Source organism: Sorghum bicolor, chromosome 7, assembly GCF_000003195.3.
Source record: "Sorghum bicolor cultivar BTx623 chromosome 7, Sorghum_bicolor_NCBIv3, whole genome shotgun sequence".
NCBI lineage: Eukaryota > Viridiplantae > Streptophyta > Magnoliopsida > Poales > Poaceae > Sorghum > Sorghum bicolor.
Window position 1 is genome coordinate 9571543 of NC_012876.2, and position 27741 is coordinate 9599283.

The 27741-nt window shown below is 41.8% G+C and overlaps 1 protein-coding gene and 1 long non-coding RNA gene across 2 annotated transcripts; one reads left to right on the plus strand and one right to left on the minus strand.

The window, feature by feature from the left end:
* On the plus strand, nucleotides 14625-19106 carry LOC8086065 (receptor-like protein kinase BRI1-like 3). Its single transcript, XM_021464295.1, has 2 exons — nucleotides 14625-15555; nucleotides 18880-19106. Exons 1-2 carry the CDS (start codon nucleotides 15261-15263, stop codon nucleotides 18975-18977), a joined length of 393 nt encoding a protein of 130 aa, XP_021319970.1. The 5' UTR covers nucleotides 14625-15260; the 3' UTR covers nucleotides 18978-19106.
* On the minus strand, nucleotides 24499-25894 carry LOC110436794. Its single transcript, XR_002454641.1, has 3 exons — nucleotides 25487-25894; nucleotides 25085-25223; nucleotides 24499-24914 (listed from the first exon to the last, which is right to left on the minus strand). It is a non-coding gene; the product is annotated as an uncharacterized LOC110436794 (long non-coding RNA).

A 27741-nucleotide genomic window follows, 5' to 3' on the forward strand; every position in this document is an offset into this window, starting at 1 on the left:
TTAAATTTTTATTTTAAAAAAGTTCACTTATTTTTTAAATTTTATTTTATAGTTATTTTGATCATGTCATTACGTTTGGCATGACAAATCATGTTGTTACGCCATATGTGTTGACGTGGCAAAGTAAAATCTGACACGTTAAATAGTGATTTTCACGTGGCAAATATTATTGTGCTATTGTCATCGGCCAAGCAGTAGTGTTTTCTCACACCAATGGAAATTTTACCTCTACAATCCGCGTGAGCTTCCCGGAAGGCTAGGGTGGATGGACACAATGCTTGAAATGTTTTGATTGGTACATCTATGCGCCACTTCATCTCTTTGCTTTCTGATTGGTCTACGTTTGCACAATGAATAGAATCACTACAAGAAACGTGTTAATCCATGACGAAAATTTTTCGTCATGAATCACCAAAAAACCGTCACTATGCAACATCAGTGACGGTTTTAGAGAACATCATGGATTGATCTCGTAACGGTTTACCAAAAACTATCATGGACTAACGGAATTGGTGATGGTTTTAAACCGCCATGATAGAGCCCAAGGCCTATTTAGCCCATCGCACGTCTATTTTCTGTGACGAAAAATAACTGTCACGGATAAACTGCCACATAATCATGAATGCTTACATGGCTACTTACGTGGAAGATGGCATGGTTGATGATGTGGGTGATGACATCACCATCCCTGCCCATTTATTAACAGCCCAACATCAAAGATAGGCCATTTTTTAGCCCCATTTCCAATCTATTTTTAGCCCTTTTACATTTTAGTTTTTAGCCTTACTTCAGACATACAACTGATATGAACAGCCCATTTCCATAATGCAAAAATATTGATACAACATCATAGTACATATTAGATCACATACAAAGTCTTAGGTTTTGTTTAGCAACACATCTAGTACAAAAGTAAGGTTATAAGATCACATACAAAGACTCAGTTCTATCCAACAGCACATCCAGTACAAAAATCTAAGGTTGCCATCTGCAGATCAAAGATAAAACATAGGCCGCATTCCAGAAACAACCAAAGAAAGGTTCTTGTACTTGTCTTCCTGGAAACAACATTTATATATGCAGTAAGAAGTGTCACAAGTTTATCGTTACTAAACATAAACTAATACGTTGCTAGAATAAAGAAATGTAAACTATTACCTCAATCTGTTTTTAACTAAGCTATCTTTTGTGTCATTCTAGTATCTATATGGTATTGCTCTTCTTCATCAAGTGAATATCCAATCTCATACCATTTTTCTGCAAAAGAGTGCACAAAATTGTCAGAAGACAAATCTTACAAACCAGCACATGCTTCCTAGGTTATTCATATACAACCATGTCACATGCCACATCCTGGTTTTAGCTAAGTACACCTAACATTGTACTAAGTTACCTAAGCTCAACCATACATGTTCAAGAGGCAAAAGACAGCCAACGCATAAGCTATTCAACGACGAGTCCTCGCTATCCATGTCATCACCATATGTGTCCCCATCAACATGAGATGAACTAGTAGGTAGCATATGTGTCCATGTCTGTAACTATATTGACTGAACTGAGTGCTATTTGAATGATTCTCCATCTAGTAAAAACTATCTGATCTAGTGTATTTATGAAAATAGTAATCTACCTATATGGTGAATACTATATATGGTTATCATTGTTCCACGTAGACTACAATTTTCCACCACATGTTCAGCTGAGCCTCGCACACAAAGAAGGGGAAAAGGCTTGTCCCCATCATCATATCGATTTCTTGCCCTTCCCATCTTGCTGTTGTCGACGTCCTGCGCGTGCTCTTCGTCGTTGTTGCCGTCGTCGCTATGCTAGTGACATTACAAGACTCAACCTTAGAAAAATCATATTTTTTTCTTACGATATCAGTGAAGATGATCATTATATAAAAGTAGTATCTTGATTAGATCAACTTTGTAGTTTTGAATTTTTCCATTTGAGGTCGCTAAGATGCTTAAAAATAATAATAAAGTTTCAATAACATAATAATCGCGTACAAACGTTTGTCATCGAAAAAAGTAATGTCTTTATTGTAGTATGGTGTCAAAGGAATACATTGGACTAGCATTTTGTTTGCTTTGAGAATAACTAATTTGTAAATTAAGTAATAACGAACAAGAAAATCCAAGGCATTTATGCAATTATTGCATCTACAACAATAGAGTTTAGGCAATCATCAGCGGGTGGGTGGAACTTAGCACCACATGTGAGTATAAACTTATAGTTGCTCTACAAATTTTCTAGAAAAATAGAGAAGCAAAAAATTGATAAGGACAAAAGACAAGCGTCGACTAGATCTTAATATATTTCTGGTAGAACGTATAGAAGGAAGAAAATGAAGAACATTGCAGCACAAAGAGCTACAACCGATTGAAGTGCCTACCTAATCAAAGAAGACATTCAGCAGTATTCTATAGCATTTGAAAATGATTAAGATGGATAACAAACATGTGTTTTTAATCTTGTGTGGACAGATGTTGTTCGGCTGGTTGTGCCTTCGTTGTGTGTTTTTTGGGTTCTCGTGATTTGTAAATATTCTGTATATCTTTTTTTTTAACTTTCTCCTACTAAAGCTTTTGTTGACCCTTACAAAAAAAGTATGAGAATCGATTCTACGAATAGGACAATAACTTCTAGCGAAGTTAATTTCCATAATCACCTAGGCCATAGCTACAAAAAAGTTTAGAACAGTAAAATTAAACAAAGGAACGAATTGTCTTGCATATTATAAATAAGCAAACATAGGGTAATCATAATTCCGAGAACCAGAAACCAAGGTGAACTCTCATTTGTAGTTCTAAAATAACTCGACATGCCATTAACCGACAAAGTTTTGGATCCATCTTTTATAAAGTCAATAACCATTTGGACAACTAAAAATTTGTTTCTAAATAAAACTTGCATCATGCTAGTTATAAAACCATAGAATTGCATTTAAGATTTCTACATGATACTAATGATATAGTAACAAAGAGAATTGCATTTCTATGTCAATTTCTAGGAAACAATAGAAAAAATGTGTTGTCAGTTCATGTACTTCCATTTTAGTGCACTAGATATAATCTTGGACACTAAGACCAGAGGTACCCCATTTTTTACATTACGTTTATGACTGCTAATTAATAACTAGATAACCCAATTTTAGTTGACTTCAGCCTAAAAGGATAGATATGATTGACTACAAACACAACTATCCCAAAAATTACATTACTGCATGGACTTTCATGGTTCATCAACAAAAACCATATATTCACCAAGATGTTGTATCTGTGTGCTTACAAAACAAGGTATCATAAAGCACATAAACTAAAATAAGGCATGTTTGTATCATATGGGCCTCAAGGAATTATTTGCAAGATTGCATATAAAGATTTATCTATCAATTTAATGTAATGGAATTGACATTATGATAACATCATTGTGTTCCTTCATTCACTTGCTACTGTTACTGATATTACAGTTTTGCATTACAAAAGTTGTGACAGTGACATGGCCAAACATTGGTTCTTAGTTCATTAGCTTGATAAGATAACATGTGCAGCATAATTTAAGAAGCTAATTAAACTTAAACTTACCATCCACAGGTTCTAGTCACCATATAGTACTCTAATAAAACAAAAAAAATAATTATAAGAATTAATAAACTTCCTATGAAATGGTGATCTATACTTTGCCACTTGCTTGTCTTCATCATTACATCAACAATGACCAAAGGACATGTTCTTTTGAGATTTGCATAACCTTGGGTGGCCACAATAGCTCTCATCCTATGCGAAGAGTCCATAAACTCAATGCACATGTCTCTAAGGCTCTTGCAGTTATTGCTGGTCCGCTAAGGCCAATGTAGTTGCCATAGTCTCCACATGAAGGTGCTCGACAAGAACACTTGCACACAATAACTTCAACATGACCATGGCATATCTATTTGTAGTCACAAGTAAATGCTTGATCATCTCACTGTAATCATCATCATCAATGTCATCATCAAAGACAAGCAATACATCAGTATAGATGAAATTCAGCAGGGACTTCCACGGTCACACACCGTGCCTTGGTTTTCTTCATATTTCCATATAGTTGTGCCTTAAACATAGGGGACCGTGTGGCAAGTACAATCCTGTGTGTTGGGAAATTCTCTAAAAATCACATCTGCTTCCTCTTCATCCAACAATAGCCTACTAAAATATTCTAATAGATCTAAGGGTGGCACTTGAATTTTGAAGCCCCCTTGGTTTTGCATAGCTCAAAATCCCTGACGAGTGTGACATCACATTGAATGTTCATGCGATCATTCTGGATGTAGCCATTCGATGGAAGCTCCAGCTTGCGTTCTCTTGCAACAAAATAATTGTGCACAGCAAACATAGTTGTAGTGGATTCAGAACACATAATACTCTCTAACCGACTTTCAATCTTGTTCACCAGAAATAGATCATAGAATGCCCTCACCTTAGCGCACTCATTCATGAGTACTAGAGCGATGGAAGCAAACATCCTGGCGCCTTGGGTGACAACATCAGGATAGAAACGAATGGCCTAGGAGTGGCCACCGACGCTAAAGATGGCTGACTAGATGAAGTTGCCGATGCCTATGCCTTTCTTTAGGCTATACCCAATGATCTTGAATGTATGCATGCCCTTCTTTGCCTAAGTGGTGCATCTCGACACTATCAGCTTGGGTTGGGATGCAAATGTTAGAAAATTAGGCAAATTCACCAGTAATTTAATCTAGAAAAATAAAATGATAATAACGTTGGTGACATCAAAATTGTGCTTATGTGTTCTTAACATGAACATCATGTAGACAAAGCTAACTAGCAAGAATCTAACGCAAGACCTTACTAGAAAGAAGAGTTTAGGATTATACCTATAGCGACACCAGAGTCGGTTGCGCTAGTTGACATAGCGTTTGTCGGTTAGTTGTCCCACTCGATGCCGTGTAGATATGTAGCAGTACCGATCAACCCGATGACGTGTGCTATCACCACGAAGAAGAGAATGAAGTGAGTAGTCGTGCCGCCCTTCACTCAAAAATGTGATTGCCACCCTTCACCCGCGCATAGGAACCAAGACAGAGATGGCAGATAGCAGCATAATGTCAGCGTGAGGATGTTTTGTCTATGTGTTCTCAACTCTCTCAAAACAAGAGAGGGAGTTCTTCTTTTATGCAGTGACATAGGAAGATGAAGCCAAAGGGCTAGGTGCATGAAGAGTTAGCAGCCATTGTTGACACTTCTTAACGTAATTACTATGAATAGATTTTTAAACCTATCCCTAGCAACGACACCAAAATTACTTTACATCACTTAAGCTAGGTTGTCATCCCCAGCATGATGTAGAAGTGCTGACATTAAATGTATATGCTATTCTAGATAATAAATAAAGGATCTGCAAGCGCACAGATAATACCGATGTAGCATACCGGGAGTAATCTATGTATCGTTATTTATATTTTACCACTAGGAAGGGACTGTATTGGATAATGAGCAATGAGCACTACATATGATCATGGAGAACTTAACCATGTCTCTATCTATCTCTCATGCAGGATAAGTGTCACATAAGATAAATAATATAAATATGAATAATAAGTGATAGAAGATAAATAAGAGCACATAGCCACATATAAATATGATAATCATCTCAATAGAATACTCTAAGTCTATAACACTAGCATGGACTAGGATGATCTACAAATAAATCCTAAGTACTCTAACTATAATATCAAAGCATACAATGATTAGTGCAATTACACTTAGCATCATCATAAGAAAAGGTTATATCTATGTATAGTGATATTACTAAGAAAGATCATGAACATAACAATCACTTTCCTGTAATAATGGTGCTCTACAATCCTTATAATTAGGAGGACTATAGAGGACTCAACAAGACTGTCACTCCCGCAATCTACCTCGCGATCCGGACTATAAGGGGTAATCGTAGATAAATACGGTCTAGACACCTCGCCTACACAATATCTACCATTCACCCATTGGCCCAATGAGCAAGCGCTATACGATCCTATGCATAAACATAATTCTAATCTAACTATGCTAAGCATATAATCAAAGTAGACTAATAACAATATAATTGAGAACATAAGCAAATGGAATATAATCAAATAGATCAAAGTTATATTCATAATAGCAAGAACTAATACGAATACTACAATGAAGAATAAGAAATTACCAAGAACGAAGATAGATCCGGACTCCAAGCTAGGCTTGACTCCTTCTAGATCTATTCCTATGTAGCTATGCTATAGAACTATGGAGATCTGATTGAGATGGTGGCTCTAAGCTTCTCTGAATCCTCTCTATCTAAATTCCTCAGAGAATAATAAATTCCCCTCTCCCAAGGGGTCAGGGTTGTATTTATAGCCCTCTAGGAAGCACCACAACCCTTGGATCAAACCAACCTTGATAAATGGACAAGATTACTCCTCAAAGGCGATGGAGGCAGGATCCGCGAGGTTGGAGCTGATTGGCTGAGAGCCTTGGGCGGCCGCCCCTGGCCCTTGGGCACCCACCCCTGTGTGGTTGCCAAACAGGCTCCACTTTGCAGGGTTACCTTCTCGTGTCTTCTAAAGTATTCCTGAGGGTCTTCTCTCTATGTAAATCGAATATGTAGACCTCCTTTTGTTCTTATTCCGATAACCCCTTGTACAAATAGACAATCACCAAAACTCGTGGAATTCTGTTAGTGATAACCCCTATAGCTAGATGGTATTCTGATTTTAGTCCTTTGACATGCTATGTTGATGGTTAAAAAGAGGACTTATCTACCGTCAACAGCCATCATGTCCTTGTCCATTACAAGTAACTTATAAAACCGACAATTCAATTGCCTGTTACTTGTAATGAAAATCACTAAGACACCATGAACCACTAAATCATGATTCACCATCACATAATGGTCATCACGCACTTAACCCTCATCAACTTAGAAGTTACACCACATAAAGGATCCACATTAATACACCTAGCATTATCTTTGATCTTGAAATTTTAATTGATTTAATTGCTGAATAAAAATTAGACAAACCAAGTTAAATCCAACAACAAAATCATCCCCGCAGCTAGGATATATAACAAGAACTTAGCATGACATGTTACTTTAAAAGAAGCACCTTTCTATGGGCAGTGGAGGTGAACCTTGGAATGGAGATGTGATCATCTTGTCATCATCGTCGGTGGCGGTGTGAAAGGTCCTTGTTTGGTTTTGGTAATTGAGTGACAACTTAGGTGGACTAATAGTGTTTATGTGAGATACACAGGAGATTAGTCCACAGGTGATGATGTGATGATGGAGGAGCTCATTGCATATGAGACATGACATGGAGTCATGTGACCAAGGTGGAGAAGATCAAGATGAGGCTTGGCTCGATGGACCGGTTGCAAGAGTGAAGGGCAAGTCGAAGGCTTTGAAGCGAGGGACCGCGTGTGACGGTGAAGCTTGAGCAAGACTTGGCGCCGATGGACCGAGGCAACGGTGAAGAGCAAGTAAGGTCAAGATCCATGAACCAATACGGTCACGTGATGATATGAAGTGGATCATATCATTTGGTGATTGGTTGGTGCATGTGTTGCATCAACATTGGAGGAGATGGAATGGAAAGCGCAAGGCAAAGGTATAACCTAGGGCATTTCCATTTCACCGGTCATAGGTGTGTAGAGGAGATTATGACCGGATTTAGGATAGATGGCCGTACTATCAAGAGGGGCAAACTTGTTTGCATATCGGTCATCTAGTGCCACTTGAGCGATCTAACTTTGCATACGTGTTAGTATCGAGTGGCGTGGCAAGTTTGAGAGGCTAACTCCTTTGGAAAAATGTTTGTGAAAATGCTAACACACTTGCACATAGTGGTGTACACTTGTTGGTGTTGGCACACTTTACAAAGGAGGTGGTGTTCCTAGGGTTGAGAGAAGTGTGGGTTTCTCTCTCCCTCCCGCCGAGCTTGCGAGGCGGGATTCGGCGCTTTTGAGAAAATTAAGTGCATATTTTCTATTGCGCCGGTGGAAAGTTTGGAGAAGTTGCGGGAGTGTTTCTCGCTGAGAAACACTCACCGGACGCTGGTGCTGGCAGCACCGGACGCTGGTCCAGAGCGTCTGGTGTGGTGTCTGTGGCGCAGGTGTGCACCGGACGCACCGGAGTGAGTCCGGTGCTCAGCGTCCGGTGTGAAGGCGTTTTGCAACCCTCTCTGCGCACGAGTCCGGTGAGCACCGGACCGTCCGGTGCCTAGCGTCCGGTGTGGTCGCGAGTTTGACACCCTCTCTGCGCACGAGTCCGGTGAGCACCGGACCGTCTGGTGTGACGCAGTAGAGCGTCCGGTGGTGCTGTGCAGGCGCGCGTGCGCAGTAGCCGTTGGCGGCAACGGTCGCTTTCAAACGGCTAGTGACACGTGGCTGACGCCTGAGCACCGGACGCTAGGGGTTGAGCGTCCGGTGGCTCCCTGTGAGCGTCCGGTGCCCACGTGTTTTGCCCAGTGAAGGGGCAACGGCTAGTTTAGCCCTTGGGGCTATAAATAGAAGTGGTGGCCGGCCTTGGCCGGCGCTGAGCACCCTTGGGACTTAGTGTCCATGCTTGGGGAGTGCTAGTAAAGCCTCTAACTCACATATGCTTGATAGTGATCTTCCGATTGTGTGAGTGAGCGATTCTAGTGCGTTGCATTGAGAGATTGCATCGAGTGGCACTAGGTGTTCGTGTTGCAAGCCGGTGGTGCTTGTTACTCTTGGAGGTTGCCACCTCCTAGACGGCTTGGTGGCTTGTGACTCCGTCGAAGCACGCAAGGAGATTGTGCGGTGCTCCGGAGAAGACATTGTGAGGGGTACGGTGCTCACCTCGCGGGGATCGCGAAGAGCAACTCTAGTTGAGCGAGACGTGAAGAGCGACAAGTGGTCCGGCCGGGTCAAGTGCTAGAGCTTGTGGTAAGCACTCCACGTGGGAGAGTGTGACTTGCGGGTCACCACTAGCAAGAGGACCGGCGGCAACCTTGGAGCTTGTCTCAACGGGGACGTAGCTTGGTGACAACCAAGTGAACCTCGGGAGAAAATCATCGTGTCAACTTTGTTCTTCCCGTTGGTTTGCAAGTCCCTAACACAAGCTTGTATTTACTTCATATACTTGTGCTTGTGTAGTTGCTCTTGTAATTAGTTAGCTTGTGTAGCTTGCTAGTTGCCTTCTTGCTTGTGTAGCTAGAAGTAGTTCCCTTGCTTGACTATTTTGGTTTGTGTAACCTTGTTAGTCACATTGCTTAGTTTGTGTAGCTAAGTATTTTGCGCTCTCTAATTTGGCATTAGTTGCCTTGTTATTGAGCTTGCTAGTGAGCTTAGGCTTTGTGCGCTTTGCCTCACTAGTTTGAATAGGAGCTCCCCCGGTTTGCAAAGTACTAGTTGCATAGGTTTGTGTGACCTTGCTTCTAGAATTGGTTAAGTGAGCTCTTGCTAAGGTAGCACCTTGCTTGCTTGTTTAGGTTCTTTTACAAGGTGCTAGAGAACTTAGATAGAGGGGTGTAGTCTTGGCTAGACCGATATTTTTAATTCCGCATTTGTTTCGGTTAGCCGGCGTAATAACTTTTAGAAAGGACTATTCACCCCCCCTCTAGTCCGCCATCTCGACCCTTCACGGTGGCTATGGCAAAGGGCTATGGTGCATTGGGGAAGTTGGGAGGGACAAGAGAGATTAGGTGGCAACCATCAAACATATCAGAAGTAAAACATTAAGTAGATTTGGAACTAGATCTTTTGTGGCATGATCAATGTAGTGTATGCACGGTTGATAGAGTCACTCTGCAAACCTTTTTGGAACTGTAGCATTTGCTTTGTAGCTTCATTCTAGATTGCTCATTTCAGATGGACGGTATCAGTGGGGTTGGCGGGGTCAAGGATCATAAAGTCATTTTCGGTGACTTCCCACACTATAATTTATTGATCCAAGGTACATTTTCATCTTTCTCTTCCAATAGTCAAAAGAACTTGTGCCATCAAAGAATAGTGGTTTGCCCCAACATGGTTGAACACTATTTGAGCCATAATTTGAGCACCGAGGTTGTTAAGCCTTCACAAAATGGTGACCATGACTTTGATACCACTTGAAATTAAAGGTCCTAATATGGCTAGAGGGGGATGAATAGCCTATTTAAAAATTCTACAAACTCACTAGAGCAAGAGGTTAGTAAATAACAAAGCGAAGATTTTTGCTCTAGCTCTAAAGGGGTATTTGCAAGCCACCTATCTAACAATTCTAGTTGCTATTGTCACTAGACACACAAATACTATACATCTATTTACAGAAGAGAGCTACCTAAAGTTTCTATACAATTAAGTAACCTACTTTAGTTTGTTGTAAAGTAAATGAGAGGATTTGATTCTTATACCACCGCGTAGAGGGGATGAACCAATCATAATAATATGAAGTCCAATCACCGAGAGAATTCCAATGAAACAATCACAATAGAGACATAAGATTTTTCTCCTAAGGTTCACGTGCTTACCGACACGCCTACATCCCCCCATTGTGTCAACCAACACTTGGTGGTTCGACGACTAAGAGGTGTTACAAACCTCGTCCTCAATAGGGTATTGCAAGAACCTACCCACAAGTGAGGTAGCTCAATGACATGTGTAATCCACTAGAGTTGCATTTAGCTCTCACCAGGAGATGGCCACAAACAATCACCAACTCGTGCCAATGCTCTTCCGCTGCTCTAAGCCGTTTAAGTGGTGGCAACCACCAAGAGTAATAAGAAAACCATAGCCGAATCGATCCCCAAGTGCCACTAGATGCAATCACTCAAGCAAATGCACTTGGAATCACTCCTAATCTCGCAAAGATGGTTAATCTATGAAGGAGATGAGTGAGAGGTGTTTGCTTAGACTCACAAAGATGTCAAGTATATTAAAATGCCAAGAGAGACCTCCTTGAGTTGGCCAACTAGTATTTATAAGCCACCCCAAAGAATAGAGCCGCTACTCAATTTGGGGGTGCCGCGTCGGCGCTATGACGTAGGGCGTCACACGCGGCCTCAACGTCCAACGCTTCCCTGATAAGCGCGCGGATTGCTACCACATGTTCTCACTCAAATGTGACCCATTGATCTAGGAACCACGCGTCGAACGTGTCAGGTGCAACGAACCGGACGCGCACTCGAACACCGAATGCTACTCAGGGAGCCCTACAAATCGCATAGATGTCGGACGCGTCTGACGCGTCCTCACCGGATGCTCCCTAGCATCCGACGCGCTCTGCAAAAACTACTCACTTGTGTGATCGCTGACATCACCAATTCCCTGAATGTCATAATAGTGTCGGAGCCGCATCCGATGCTCACCCGTCGGATGCTCCGACGCGCACTTCAACAATGCGCTGCTCAGCCACTATACACTGGATGCTGGACTAGCGTCCGATGTCTCCACGGCCAGCGTCCGGTACTCCCGCGACTTCTGCAAACTTTCCACCAGCGAAATAGAAAAAATACATTTTATTTTCTCGAAAGCGTCGAATCCCGAGAAACCCAAACTCTCTCCACCTCTTCAACCTTTGCTCAAATGTGCTAACCACCAAGTGTTCCACCTTGTGCATATGTGTTAGCATATTTTCACAAACATTTTCATGGGTTAAGTTAGCTCACTAGGTTCTAAATGCATGCACAGGAACAATGACAACTAGTGGCACTTGATAACCGCTTAGCTTAAGAATTCTCATCTTTATAGTACGGCTATCTATCCTAAATGTGATCACACCCTCTATGGTGTTTTGATCACCAAAATCAAAACCCTAACCAATACATTTGCCTTGATCTCCAAAGGGTTTTATTTTTTCTCTTTCTTCTTTTCCAAGTTGAGCACTTGATCACCTTTGTGGTCATCACCATCATCATCATGATCATCTCTTGCTCCATCACTTGGCATATACCAACCTTATCTAAAACACACACACTTAGCATAAAAGTTAGTGTTTTGGGTTTCATCAATTATCCAAAACCAAACTAGGTCTTTTCAGTGGGGTTGGGGCCCCACTTTGAAAGAGCTAAAGGAGTAGGTGTGCGGGCAGTTTAGTAGGCATGTGTGGGTTGCTAGCTTTTGTGGTTATCTTGTGGGCCTATGAGGATGTGGAACTAGAGAAGGCGACAAGCATGTGCAACAGTGTGCACCAAGCACGTAAATCAAGGGTGAAGAGAGAGTGGGGGTGGCATGTAACGAACACTATTTGTAATGGTCCATGTCTCCAAAGTATAGAAGATTGGGGGAGGCTATGCAAGGTAGTTAGTGGCATTATCATGGACACTAGGCCATTGCCCATACCATTGTTATCGATTATAGAGAGAGGAATAGGGTCCACTCCAGATTCATTCTAAAACATATTTTCTATTTTCTCCTTTTCTATTTGTCTTGAATAAAAGGACCTCTAGCTAAGTTGCACTAGTACACAAAAGCTCTACGCCGGTGGTGGTGATGCTTTTCTATATGCGGATTCAATTAAAGAACGCCTATGGAAAGGAATCGGTGGACTCGCCTCAAGAACCGCCAATGGAAACACATTGTGTGCATTTCCACTGGTGGTTCTCTTAAGTGAACCGTCAGTGTAAATAGATTTGCATGGGTGGTTTTTTCTACCAAAAATGCCACTAGAAAAATCATGTATTTCTACATGCGGTTTTTTTAAGAATCCGTCACTAAAAATCAGTAGTGGTTTCTTAATAAAATCGCTTATAGAAATAACTTAAACTTGATTTTTTTTGAGTTTTTCAAATCACCTCATATGAAAAATCATCAAAATAGAAGTTGTAGACCTCGAAAAATTATGAAACCTTGTAGTTGATAATTTTTTCATTGGAAATCATCTTTTCATCGAAAACTTTGTTCGAATTTGTCAAATTTAAAATTCAAATTTTGTAAGCAACCTCTAATCGAGAAACTACCAATATAAAAGTTGTAGACCTTTAAAAGTTATGAAACTTTGTATTGAATTTTTTTATTTGAATTCATTTAAAGCCTCAAACAATCAATGTATGCTCGGTTTAGGAGAATATGTGGGGAACCAAACTCTAATATAGACACAAGTGAGTGATGGGTGGAATGGTCAAGGAGGCTATGTGCAAGGGGAAGGTCGCATGTTAGAATCCTATTGGCTGCCTAGCACGTGATTTGACGCGAAAAAATATGCAACTTATGACTTCCCTAGGATTAAAATCTTATATTTCTATTTTTAAAACCCGATTTATATTTTCTCGACAAGCATTTTCACTAGCGGTTGACTTAACAGCATGTGAAAATAATCGCCAGTTGAAATCATGAAATCGTTGTCCACAGACGGTTCTCAGTTAACCGCTAGTGGAAAGATCCATTTCCACTGGACCCCTAGCGATGATGGTTCTGAAATACGTCTGTGCAAATGGGTTATGAACTGCTATTGGAAAGATCCATTTCCATTGGCGCCTAGCGATGATGGTTCTGAAGTACGCATATGCGGTTATGAACCACCTATACAAAGCTTCTTTGTACTAGTGTGTGGTTAGGTGATCTGAGTAGCACTCTAAGGTCTTGAGTCCAACTCCCCCTGTGGGAGAAAATTTCAGGCAAAAAAACCTCTGTCATCTGTCCCTTGCTAAAGCACATGTCTAAGGCTCAGTCCCAATCACGGTCATTCTCATATGGGCTATAATGTCACTGTGTATGGGCCTGCTAAGGTTCCGGTGATTTTTTTGAGCTGTATGTATTCTTCTTAATGCAATACCCAGGTATTCTTCTCTTTATATAATTAAGTGTCTGGATTTAAATTATATCTTGATTAGTAACTCGATATTAACCTTCCAATGGAAAAAAACTTCATTGCAGTATGCTTGAATCCTCTCTTCGAAGTATCGAACGGCAAACCGTCGCGACTTCCCTTGTCATCGAGTGCTCTCTGCTAATGTGGGAAAAAACTCCAAATCCATCCTACGACCAAGGCATCACCATATTATGAGACCCCATCTGCCTCGTGAGACTTTGGCAAACCGAATCGCGTGACTTCCCCTATCATCGAGTGCTCTCCGCCAATGTGGGAATGTCTGAATCCATCCCAACTAGGGCATCACCACACTGTGAGACCCCCTCTACCTCGTGAGAGACTTTGCACATCATTCTCTGACCTCATCATGACTGCCAAAGGGGAGGTCACCGGCCACCGCCTCGAAGAAGGACGGGTTCACCCTAACCGCCGTGTGGGGAGGAGTCATCTTGTCTTCTTCCTCTATTTGGGTGCTAATACTGGGAATAGCAAAGCCTAGCAAAAAAAATGTATAGTAGATGTAAAAAGTCGATTGGATATTGGATTCCTCAATTGGCTGTGATCCTTTGACATATATAAGAGGGATGGTTTTGTCCCAGTAGAAAACAAGTCCAGATTGTATTATCTAAGTTTTCTAGCAAAAAAAGATTCAAAACTGATTTGGAAACCAATCAATTCAGAATAAGAAAGTGAAACCAGCCTAGCCGGGTCCCAAATCGGCCAGGCCAGTTTTGTTGGGGCCGAGCAGCTAGGCTGGCCGGTTTGGGGCAAGCAAACTGGCCTGCCAAGTTTGGAACCAGGCTGTGTGTTGTTCCTTCTCTTCTTTCGCCTTAAAGACTTCAAATGTATTGATCCAATATACTATGATGGTCATTTTGTTGCCAGAAACATTGACACAAAGTTCTTTTCACGCTTTATCCATTTTTTGGTCGACAACAGCTAGTAAGTTTAAAAATAAGTTAATTTGCTTGTCCTAAACATCAAATATTTAAAAATGGAGGGATTGTTGAGCAACCAAATTAAACTAGCGATGCCTCAGCTGTTTCTCGGATGGGTAACACGCATTAGCATGAGCGCACCTCAATGCAAGCATGCCCTTTCCAAATTTCGTCCGGACTCAGTACTCATCTCACATTCTCTGCAACTGTGACGTTTATCCTGGAAGTAAATAATGGATTTTTTTCAATGATCATCAGCACCGAGCCATTCCATTGAACCAGTCAAGTTGTCGTAAATATTCATTTCTGATGTCTACATTGCCGTGCGATTGCAGTCATGTAGTCACTAGTCAGGTGACTTGACTGAGAATTGATGGACGACGGGCAAAGACCTTGACGTAGACTAAACATCTGTATATAGCTGCTCTCTTGTGCATATATACGATTAACTACAATATTAACAAAGCTTGACCGTATAGACCAAACATCTGATCTGTGGCAGCAGCTAGCTCAATCCGTTGTGTATCGAGCATGCATCCCAGATCCAATCCCCTCCCCATCCTTCTTACAATCATAGGCACCATTTTGTTCATCACAGGTGGTGCAGGCGGGCAACCCCATGGTGGTAGCGGCGTATGCATCACCACTGAGAGGGCCGCTTTGCTCTCCTTCAAGAAGGGCATCACAAGCGACCCCGCCAACCTGCTCGCCTCATGGCGTGGCCAAGATTGCTGCCAGTGGAGAGGCATCAGATGTAACAACAAGACTGGCCATGTCACCAAGCTGCAGCTTCGCAATCCAAATCCATACATGTCTGCTTTATCCGGTGAGATAAGTCCTTCTTTACTTTCCCTGGAATACCTAGAGCACATGGACCTTAGCAGTAACAGCTTGACAGGGCCACATGGCTGTATACCACAATTCTTGGGCTCAATGAAGAATATGAAATATCTCAATCTCTCGGGAATACCATTTACCGGTGGAGTGGCTCCACAGCTTGGTAACCTTTCTAATTTGCAGTATCTGGACCTTGGGAGACAATACTACTTGTACTCAGCAGACATCACCTGGTTAACCAATCTACCTTTGCTACAATACCTTGACATGAGCTATGTAAATCTCTCGGGGATAGCTGACTGGCCACAAAAACTGAACATGGTTCCATCTCTAAGGGTCATTCGCCTGACTTCATGTTCACTTGATACCACAAACCAATCTCTTTCTCACTTTAATCTCACAAATCTCGAGAAGCTTGATCTTTCTTTGAATAATTTTAACCATCCAATTGTATCTAGTTGGTGGTTTTGGAAACCAACAGGCCTCAAGTACCTCAATCTTCATAACATCGGTTTGATTGGCCATCTTCAAGACTCACTGGAAAACATGACATTGCTCCGAGTCCTTGATCTGTCAAATAATTATCAAAATTGCCTGGCGTTGACAGGGAGCCCGTCGAATCTTTGTACTTTCGAGATGATAGGAAACTTGAACAATCTTTGCAGTTTGGAAATTCTAGACCTCAGCTATAATTATATGAGTGGAGACATGACAATATTCACTGGAAGGTTACCACAATGCTCATGGGATAAACTGCAGCACCTGAATCTGGATTCCAATAATCTCACTGGAACCTTGCCAAATTTGATTGGGCACTTCATCAGCTTGAGCGTACTGGTGATAAGTAACAACAACCTTACTGGAACAATCCCAGCAGGTCTTGGCAACTGTACACATCTAACTATCCTTGACCTCTACTGTAACAAAATTAGTGGAAGTGTCCCCACTGAAATTGGTTCCCTTAGTAAGTTGACTTCTTTGGATCTAAGAAACAACAACCTCAGTGGAGGTGTACCCACTCAAATAGGCGGATGTAGTAATTTGACTTTTTTGGATGTTAGCAACAACTACTTGAGCGGTGTGATCATGGAAGAACACTTTGAAGGCCTAATAAGTTTAAAGAAACTAGATCTTTCTTCTAACAAGAATTTGAAGGTTACAGTGAATAGAGACTGGTTTCCACCATTCAGACTGGAATACGGAAATTTTGCAAACTGCCAGATGGCCCCTCTATTTCCAGCTTGGCTTCAGCAGCAGTTTCAAATCAGTCACCTTGACATGTCAAGCACATATCTGAAGGACAAAATTCCTGAGTGGTTTTGGTTAACATTCTCACAGGCCATATATATTGACATATCTGATAACAAACTAAGTGGTAGCTTGCCAGCACATCTGGATGGAATGGCCATTTTAGAGCTCAACCTGAGTTCAAACTTGCTCACTGGACCAGTTCCATCCTTGCCAAGAAGCATCATAACATTAGACATATCCAACAATTTATTTTCAGGTAAACTGCCATTAAACTTTGGGGCTCCTACCCTTGCGACATTAATTATGTTCTCAAATCAAATTGGTGGTAGCATTCCAGAATCAATGTGCAAATTGCAAGGATTATTTGATTTAGATTTGTCAAGCAATCTTTTGGAAGGTGAAGTTCCTGAATGCTTTCCAACCGAGTCACTACAATTCCTCGTACTAAGCAATAACAGTTTTTCTGGAATATTCCCGTCATTTCTACAGAACTGCATTACCCTGCTCTTCTTGGATCTTGCATGGAATCAATTCTCTGGAACCCTACCTGCATCTATAGGGACCATGACAAATTTACATTTTCTAAGACTAAGCCACAATACATTTTCTGGGAATGTTCCACCTGAGATCACACATCTTAGTTGTCTTCAATTCTTGGATTTGTCAGCCAACAACTTATCTGGTGTTATACCTTGGCATCTGTCGAATCTAACTGGTATGACCCTCAAAAGCTACCAGGATCTCACTACGGGAGACGTTATTGTTACCCAGAGCGGAAATATAATAGAAATCACCGTAGCAAGTCAGTTCGAAGAAGAATGGTCTATAATTACGAAAGGACAAAAACTCAGATATGGTCGGGGGCTTCAATATTTTGTGAGCATTGATTTTTCAGGAAACTTCTTGACTGGTGAAATTCCCTCAGAGATCACTTCCCTCTGTTCACTGATAAATTTAAATTTATCATCCAACCAATTAAGTGGAAAAATACCCAACAACATTGGCATTGTGCATTCATTGGAATCTCTCGACCTCTCTGAGAACAAGCTTTCTGGTGAAATCCCATCAAGTTTATCAAGTTTGGCGTCTCTAAGCTACTTGAACTTGTCCTACAACAATTTAGCTGGAACCATACCGTCAGGTCGCCAACTTGACACACTAAGTGCAGACAATCCATCACTTATGTACATTGGAAACAGTGGACTTTGTGGGCCTCCTCTTAAAAGGAATTGCTCAACAAATGATAGTTCCATCCATACCAACCATAGAAGCAACAGGAAAGAATTTGAACCTATGTCCTTTCCATTTGGCCTAGGGTTGGGACTTGTGGTGGGGCTCTGGACGGTGTTTTGTGCTCTGCTGTTCAAGAAGACTTGGAGAATTGCTTACTTCCAACTCTTTGACAAGCTTTGTGATAGAATCTATGTATTTGTGGCTGTGAAGTGGGCAAGCTTGACGAAGATAGATGAAGATTAGAGCAAAAACATGGATGTGCAAGGCATACATGATCAATACAATGGGACCAGTGTAGGATGAGCAATGATGATTACTTGATGAGGAACATCTTAATGCTATGTATATGTATTCTGGCATTGTGAATTCATTTAAATAAAGACGAGTGCAGTTTAATCCTTATGTAATTACATGTACACTTTAATTTTCTTAATTACTATGAACTACAAAAGTGAAGTTTTTCCTCTGAATAGTATTGCATTTTTAGCATTTTATTTGACTAGTGGCCATGCACGTGCCGCACGCACGTGTTTATGATAAGATGTTTGTTTAATTATTTTCGTTAGTTTTCTAATTTTATAAGCTTAAAGTGCATCTTGCATGTGTCCCACATAGAAGGAAACATATATTGGACACTGAATGCAATGATGAGAATATTAATGATCACCTAAACCAAACATCACAGATAGTAGCGGTGATTCATTGGAACACCTAGCATCCATTTATATGTTACAGCTCAACGTAGTGCATGGTCCACTTGAAACAGATTCAGGTCCAAAATGTATTTGACCTATTTCCTAAGATTTGACAATTTTATTACACTATTCAGGTGTCGCGGGGAGACGCGCGAGCAGGCGCAAGGCTCGTGTGTGCGGGCACAGCGGGCGCAAGGCTGTGCGGCGAACGCAAGCACGGGCGGTGGCCTGACTCTGCGCGAGTGCTTGTGCAGGCGGACGAAGCATGAGGCGTGCGGCAGCGCGGGTCCAGGAGCGGCTGCGCTGGTCCAGGGTTTGGCTCGCACGGTCCCAGGGGTGGTTGCGCGAGTGTTGTGGCTCGAGGAGCAGGCGTGCTGCGTGCCTGTGTTGCTAGCCAAGTGGATTTGCTGCCTGCTGGTCTCGTGCCTGAGTGCTGCTTCTCTTGGTGAGGAGAGGGAAAGGAGGTGCTGGTGCGTGTGCTGCTCAGCAGAGGAAGGAGGTGCTGGTGCGTGTGCTGCTCAACTGCGGTAGTGCTGTGTGGACGCCCTGCTGCTGTGCAGATGTGTGTTGCACTGTGAGTGAGGGAAAAGAAATTGATTTGCTTCCTGCTGCTACTGTGTTACTCCCTTGTACCAGATGTGGGGCTACTGATTTGGAGTTGTAATTGGGCAGAAATTTGGTGAGGTGCTGCACTTGAGGTGAGGAAGATGGATCCATATGGGGAAGCAAAGAAGAAAGCAGAGGATGAGGTGAATAAGGCTCACAGTGGTGACAATAGTGGAAGTGGCCCTCTAATTACTAAGGGTGAGATGAAAAGTGAGATGAGGTCTATGATTCTGGAGCTTCTGGAGATCGGCATAATTGGTTCCAGACCACCTGAGTTGAAGCTGGAACTAGTGCCAAATGATGTGAAATTAGAGGGAAGCAAGAATTATTTGAGCTGGTCTAGAAGAGTGCAAGTGCTCCTAGGTGGAAAAGGGGTAGAGCACTATCTCGTGGAGGAATGTGTTGAGCCGGCTAACAAACTTAGCCCTGAGTGAAGAGTTTGGCATACAACAAACTCTACCATTGTGGCGTGGCTATTGGCATCTATGTCACCATCTGTGAGTAAGATGGTGGAAGCGATGCCCACTGCAGCACAGATATGGAAGACGCTGAGTAATATGTACTCCAGACGAGGGAATATGATGGTGATGATGGAGATTCACAATAAGGCGGATGCAGTGAAACAAGCAGGGCGATCAGTGGAGCAATATGCCAGTGAGTTGCAGTATTTATGGGGGGAGTTGGACCACTATGCCCCACTTCGTATGAGGGATCCACAAGTGGGTAGAGGACAGCAGGTGGGCTGCTTTTTGTCATCAGGATAGCCTACCTACCATGGAAGAGGTTGTGTCAGCCATGGTTATCGAAGAGAGTAGGCTTCAGATGATGAGTAGTAGCAATCCTGTGAAGTCGGCTTACACCACAATGGCTGAGAGGGAGTGCTTCAACTGTCACTTGAGTTATAGTTGTCCTCTTCCTAAAAACTATGGTGGAGTGGTACTCGTGGAGGTTGTAGTGGTGGACGTGGCGATCAAGGAGGTAGTCGTGGTGGCCGTGGAGGAGGTCGTACAGGGGTCGTGGCAGGGGCCGTGGTGGTCCTCAAGCCAATGTTGCTACCTCGGAGAGTGGTTCTCAGGTCACTACTATTACCACAGGTGATGTTTCATCTGTCACGTTGACCGGGGAGCAGGTCAAGCAGTGGGAACAATGGCAGAAGATGAAAGGATCTGAATGTTCCAAAACTACTTCAGATGGTCCTGTGATTGCCACCACCAGTCACTTTGGTAACTTTGCTAACTATGCCCACTTGGGCAAAGGTACTCAGGCACAGGCACTTGCATCCACATATAGGCATAACATAGAATGGGTTATTGATTCAGGAGCTTTCAAGCATGTCACAGGCATATCTAGTTCTTTTAAAACTTATACTCCACACTCCAACTCTGAAACTATTCAAACTGTTGATGGTACATCTCAACCCATTCATGGTGTAGGATCTATAGAGTGTACTCTATCCCTTTACTTATCATCTGTCTTGCATGTTCCTTCCTTCCCGGTCAACCTCCTCTCTGCTAGTTCATTAGTTGATCAATTCAAGTGCATTGTTACATTTGACGAAAACCTTTGTATTTTTTAGGAGAAGAGGACGGGGAGAGTGATTGGGACTGGAGTCAGGCATAATGGGTTGTGGGTTATCAACCAGGAGGAGTCAACATTGGCGGTAGCTGTTGGAGCATAGGAGAGGGAGATCTACTTGCTTCATTGTCGGTTAGGACACATGCCTTTTGAAAGCTTGAATAAATTATATCCTGCTGTGTTTGAGGGTGTGGATAGTAACAAACTTGTGTGTGATGCATGTGTACTTGGGAAGCATACAAGGTCAACCTATCTTAGTATTGGTCTTCGTAGTTGTGAACCTTCTATGATGATACACTCTGATGTTTGGGGTCCCTGCTCGGTTACATCTTTGAGTGGGTTTAAGTGGTTTGTCACTTTTATTGACTGCCATACTCGTATGACGTGGATCTACATGCTTCGGGGTAAGCATGAAGTTCTCCGATGTTTCCAAGACTTCCATAACCTGGTTGTCAATCAATTTAATACCAAGATTAGAATTATCCGCACTGATAATGGAAAGGAGTATATGAATAATGATTTTGTGGCATACCTATTGAGTCATGGCATTACTCATCAAACCACGTGTCCTAATACTCCATCACAAAATGGCGTGGCTGAAAGGAAGAATAGACATTTGTTGGAGGTAGCAAGGTCACTGATGTTTCAAATGAATGTGCCTAAGTATCTCTGGAGTGAGGCAGTGCTGACAGCAGCATATTTAATTAATCGTATGCCACCCAGGATTCTTGGCATTCTCCAGCTGAACTATTATTAGGACAAAGGGAATTCAAGATACCACCCAAGATATTTGGTTGTGTTTGCTTTGTCAGGGACCATAGACCTTCAGTTGGCAAGTTAGATCCACGGGCGGTAAAGTGTGTTTTTGTTGGATATTCATCTGCACAGAAGGGTTACAAGTGTTGGGACCCTATTGGAAAGAAATTGTTTGTGAGTATGGATGTGACATTTCGTGAGTTTGAGCCATACTACACAAAACCATGGGATCTTGATCCGTTGGAAGAATTTTCTTCAGTCACTGAGAGTGACAGTAGAGAGGGGGAGAATGAAGGAGCTGCTGCTCAAAAGAAAGTAATAGTTGGTGGTGCTATCCCATGTCCAATGGATGTATCTAAAGTTCAAGAGGAGGTGGTGGATCAGGATAATCAGGATAATGTTGTGGATATGAGGAGTGGTAGCCATGAGAATGGAGAGATGATTGATGGTAAGAGTGAGGAGGTGATTGTTGAAGGGGGTGAAGAGATGATTGATGGGACGTACCTATGTTTAGCGGAGAATAGGGAAACAATTGCAAAGAAGCCAATTGTGTACAAAGGAGGCGATTAAGGAGTCAGGGGAAGCAAGTTTGTACACCACAGCCACAATAGCCTGTTTTACCAGTCCCAAATCTCTCCTCGGACCTTTCTCCATTGAGCTCCTCGACCCAATCTGGGTCAAGTGGTAATGTATCTCCTACTCTTGAGCATGTAGAGTTACCTCTTGCACAACGTAGAGATATTAGATCTAATTTTGGAAAACCTCCCTACTACAGATCATGACATTGCTAATTTCCTCTCATACTCTCGTCTTTCACCTGCAAATAGAGCATTTGTTGCATCTTTACAAACAGTGCCTATTCCAAGGGACTGGAAGTGTGCAAAACAGGACCCTAAGTGGAAGGCAGCAATGGAAGAAGAGGTGCATGCTCTTCAAAAGAACAAGACATGAGAATTGGTCCCACATCCAAAAGGGGAGAGAGCAGTGGGGTGTAAGTGGGTCTTCACTGTGAAGCAAAACCCTAAAGGAGAGGTGGATAGGTACAAGGCAAGATTGGTTGCAAAAGGATATAGTCAAACATATGGCATTGATTATGATGAGACCTTTGCTCTTGTGGCTAAGATGGGTACTGTGAGGACCTTAATCTCCTGTGTTGTAGACTTTGGTTGGCCTCTACATTAGATGGATGTGAAGAATGCATTTCTTCATGGTGACTTGCAAGAAGAAGTTTAAATGGAGATCCCACCGGAGTTTGCGAATAGTCAAACGGTTGGGAAGGTGTGTAGACTTAAAAAGTCACTCTATGGACTAAAGCAATTACCTCGGGCGTGGTTTGACAGGTTTAGGAGAGCAGTTTGTGGTATGAGCTACACTCAATGTAATGGTGATCATACTATCTTCTATAAGCATAGAGGGACATTTATCACCATTATGGCGGTATATGTGGATGATATTGTGATTACAGGAGATGATGCAGAGGAAATCAAATGCTTGAAGGAGAATCTGGGAAAGGCTTTCGAAGTAAATGATCTTGAACCACTAAGGTATTTTCTTGGGATTGAGATTGCCAAATCACCTAAGGGAATAGTTCTCTCTCAAAGAAAATATGTTCTTGATCTGTTGACTGAAACTGGCATGCTTGGGTGTCGACCATGTAGTACCCCGATTGATAAAAATCATCAAATCAGTGCCCAATGTGGAGATTCTGTGAACAAAGAAACATATCGAAGGTTGGTGGGAAGACTGATATACCTGTGTCATACAAAACCTGACATTTACTATATAGTGAGTGTGGTGAGCAAGTATATGCATGATCCAAGAACAGGACATATGGAGGTTGTTTACAGGATTTTGAGGTATCTAAAGGGAACCCCTGGGAAAGGATTATGGTTTAGAAAGAATTGGCACCTAGATTTGGAGGGCTACTGTGATGCAGATTGGGCAAGTAGCAAAGACGATAGAGGTCTACCTCTAGATATTGTGTATTTAAATCTTGTCTCATGGAGAAGTAAGAAGCAAGCAGTTGTGGCTCGATCCACTGCAGAGGCCGAATATAGGGCAATGGCTTTGAGCTTGTGCGAGATGTTATGGTTAAAAGGCTTGTTGAAAGAGCTGCGGGTGTTGAGGAATGAGACCATGATGCTTCACTGTGACAATGTTGCTGCAATCAATATTGCAAATAATTCGGTCCAGTTTGATCGCACTAAGCATGTTGAGATTGATAGATTCTTCATTAAGAAGAAACTGGATAGTGGGATCCTAAAGCTAGGGTATGTAAAATCACATAGTCAGTTAGCAGATTGTTTCACAAAAGGCTTAGGACCTAGTGAGAATGAGTTGAGTTGTAACAAGAAGGGCATGTTAGATATCTTTAGCCTATCTTGAGGGGGAGTGTTAGTGTAAATAGTAGTTTGTAAGAGGGCCTTTATGTAATATTAAGAGGATAAGAATAGAATGACTCTGTGCTGGGATGAGCCAGCCAGAACCTTCTCCAATTTCCTCAATATTATATTTGTTGAAGCTCAATCAAAGATTAGAGGCATCTAGAAGAGTAAAAAGGAGACCATTTTCTATAGTGTCTATTTCACCTTCAAAACTGCTTCCTGATTTTTTAAGATGGGTTGATATTCAGTTCAACACTTTAATTTCAAACCTCGTTGGATTTGCTATTGACACATTTCCTATGGAAGAAGCCTTTGATATTCTCATCTTAGGCTGACACACTCAATTGGTTTTTCATGTTGAACTGAATTGCAATTTCAGAAAAAAAAAACATGTGGTAGAAAAATACGTGGTATATATAGGTGCAGTTCAGTAAAAGTTTGAAAGATTTCTAGTTGGTTTACTGAATCAGCCGTGCAGTCAGCATGTTATCTAATATGATGAATGATACAGAGCCCTCTTACATGTTTGAGAAAAAAAAGAAAAAACATTAAAATTTTAAAACTAATACCTTGATGCAGGCTTACATAAATGAACATGGTTACCTTTGCAAATAAAAATAAAAAGGTTCCTTAAGCAAAGTTATTAGTGAATGACAATAAACTCTTTGTTATAGGGATTACCTAAAAGAATCATACTGGGGTAATGAAAACAGAACTATAATAAAGTCTTGCATAGCTTTAAATTCTCACATGAGACTGTCACTATGGTGTAGTCGTGTAGAGCTTAATATGGAATTAAATTTCATTTTTTGAAGTCATATTGGAACTGCCTCTTTTTATTTGGAACCCTGAAACAGATTCAGAACCAAGTAAACAACCAGGATCAGAATTTAATTAGTGCTACTGCAATGCATATGTTTTGTGATTTCAAGTAGTCAGGTGAAGTCATATAAGAATCTGCCAACAGCAGAGGTAAGGCTAATTCTGAGACAGAACAAATGTTCCAGTACCAACTGACCTGAAAAGTTAACCTTCAGAATGATCTCTCCCTGACCATAAACAATTTAACAACCTGAATTCCGTTGCTTGCAATCCACAATGATGCATCCTTGAAGGAGAGGTTTATGAGGATTGACTCTTGAGTCAGGCTTATCTATCTGGACAAATGCATCAGGTAACAGCACTGAACTATCAACAGATCACAGATGTTCTAAAGGAGCATGGTAACTTCGAATAGTTAAAAGAGTGCTGCATTTTAGCAAATTTACATAATTATACATAAACCATTGACTCTGAATCTGAATAGGAATAGCCAAAGCAGACAAAACCGAGTACAGATAAATTGAACTACCAAACCAAAGATACATTTGGTCGAACACCTATGATACAATAGCAGAATAATCATCGACTCTGAATATACCTTGTTTTCCTCCGCTATGATTCGATGGGGCTCCTGAGCTGCCACTCGCTGATGATGGTAATGAGGGGCTAGTGCCTGATCTTGACAGGCCACGCTCCCTTTCAAAAAGGATGTTGTACGTCCTTGCCGAGCCGACTTGCCGGCTGCAGTGCAATGGCCGAGGACGGGCTCCTGCAGGTGATCCGCGAGGCCAACGCCAGAGCGTACGGCGACGGGCTAGGCGGCATCCAGGTGGCGGGATGCTTCCTGTGCAGACCCGCGAAGCGAGGCGTGGACGACGACGGCGAGGAGGTCATCTACGACTACGCCGGCATGCTGGCGCCTCACGTTTACGCCTTTGTGTTTACAGCGAGGAAGCGCGGCGGTTGTCGCCTAGAAGGGAGTGGGATGGGATGGGAAACGGACGGGAGGGAGGTGCGGCGCGGACCGGGAGTGTCGGAGGAGGGCCAACGGTATTGCGGGCGGTTACGGGCCATGGGTCCAAAGCCCATCCGTGCGCCCCTTTGATGACGTTGACACGTGGCTAGTTAGGCCTAGTTTTGGATCACGGAACTAACAACTTGACTAACTTTTAGTCCTCAAATCTCAAATAAGCGGACTAATTATTAGTTCACTAGTCGCAGAGATTAGTTCACTAGTCCACTTATATGAGCTAATAGGACTAGTTAGGGGTGTTTGCGACTGCTCCACAAACTCTACTGTGGAGCAGCTCTACAAAAAAAACTAGAGTTTGTGGAGTATCTCTTTAGGTGCTCTCACAACTCCACCCTTTTTCCTCGAACTGAGTGTGTGGAGCTGAAACCGTTTGGCTAAAAAACATGGAGCGGAGCTGAAAAACGTGAAGCAGAGCAGTCTCAAACACCCCCTTAGTCCTAGTCCATTCAAACAGGCTTTTAATTAAGGCCTTGTTTAGTTTCCAAAAATTTCCAAGATTTCTCGTCATATCGAATTTTACGGTACACGCATGAAGTATTAAATATAGATAAAAAAGATAACTAATGACACAGTTTATCTGTAATTTGCGAGACGAATCTTTTGAGCGTAGTTAGTCTATGATTTACAATAATTGTCAAATAAAAACAAAAATGCTACAATAGCGAAATACAAAATTTTTCGTGGACTAAACAAGACCTAAATCTCATGTCCACCATTTTGCCACAATAACTATCTCCATGATTTAAGACACCAACTGTTCAGATTCAATGGAGGAGTCTCCTCCCCTAGCCGTTAGATTTTCTCAAGGCACCACGTGTGGGGCTTTGGACCCATCCCCACAGAATTTTCTTCCACACGCGGCTGCAGAAGTGTGGGTAGGAAAATCGCCGCTGAAAAAAAAACGCCAGGGAGCACGATGCACAAGAGGGAAATATATTGTAAATGTAAATAGTTTCTTACAGACCGAGCCCGCTCGTCAGATCACGGTGGATGATTTAGGGCTCGTTAAGATCCAATTTTTTTTGGATTTCGACACCGTAGTATTTTCGTTTTTATTTAACAAATATTGTCCAATTATAATAGAGTAACTAGACTTAAAAGATTCGTCTCGTGATTTTACTGCAAACTGTGCAATTAGTTTTTGTTTTTATCTATATTTAATGTTCCATACATGTGCCGCGATATTCGATATGACGAGAAGTCTTAAAAAGTTTTTGATTTTGGGGTGAACTAAACAATGCCTTAGATGCGTTGGATCTGATTGTAAAATAGATATAATGGATAAAAATTAAGTTAGGTAAAATATATCAGAGTGAGATACTATTTTCAATTCTTTTGCTCCTTTATAGAGTATAGATTACCGATGGATTCATTTTTTTTATCACCCGAACACAGGTTAAATATTTTTATAGATAATGGAAAGAAGTATCTGGCATCATCCTCGTCAAAGAGGAATTAGACTAACTTATTCCAATCCAACTGGCCTGTTTAGATTTGAAATTTTTTTGGTCAAAGTGGTAAAAATTTTTGTGGTCAGACGCACGTGAAAAATTTTAGGTGTTTAGTTTGGTAAATTTTTTTGACACAACTTAGGCTGCATGCAGTTGTCATTGGTAGGCTTTCATGGGAATGCCTGCATAGTTGCACCTAAAATTTTGGCCCTAAAATTTTTTAGCCACGTTTGGTTACCAGGCTCTAATTCCACAAAAAAAATTTCTCTTTTAGACCAAAAAATTTCAAATCTAAACAGACCCGACAGTCAAAAAATTTTGACAAAACAAACTCAAGACCAAATTCTAAATTTTGAAGGCCATCTAAAG

Coding starts and splice junctions, on each gene's coding strand:
- LOC8086065 (XM_021464295.1), top strand. CDS start 15,261: ATGCATCCCAGATCCAATCCCCTCCCCATCCTTCTTACAATCATAGGC. Junction 15,556..18,879: donor ATACATGTCTGCTTTATCCG/GTGAGATAAGTC, acceptor TACACTATTCAG/GTGTCGCGGGGAGACGCGCG.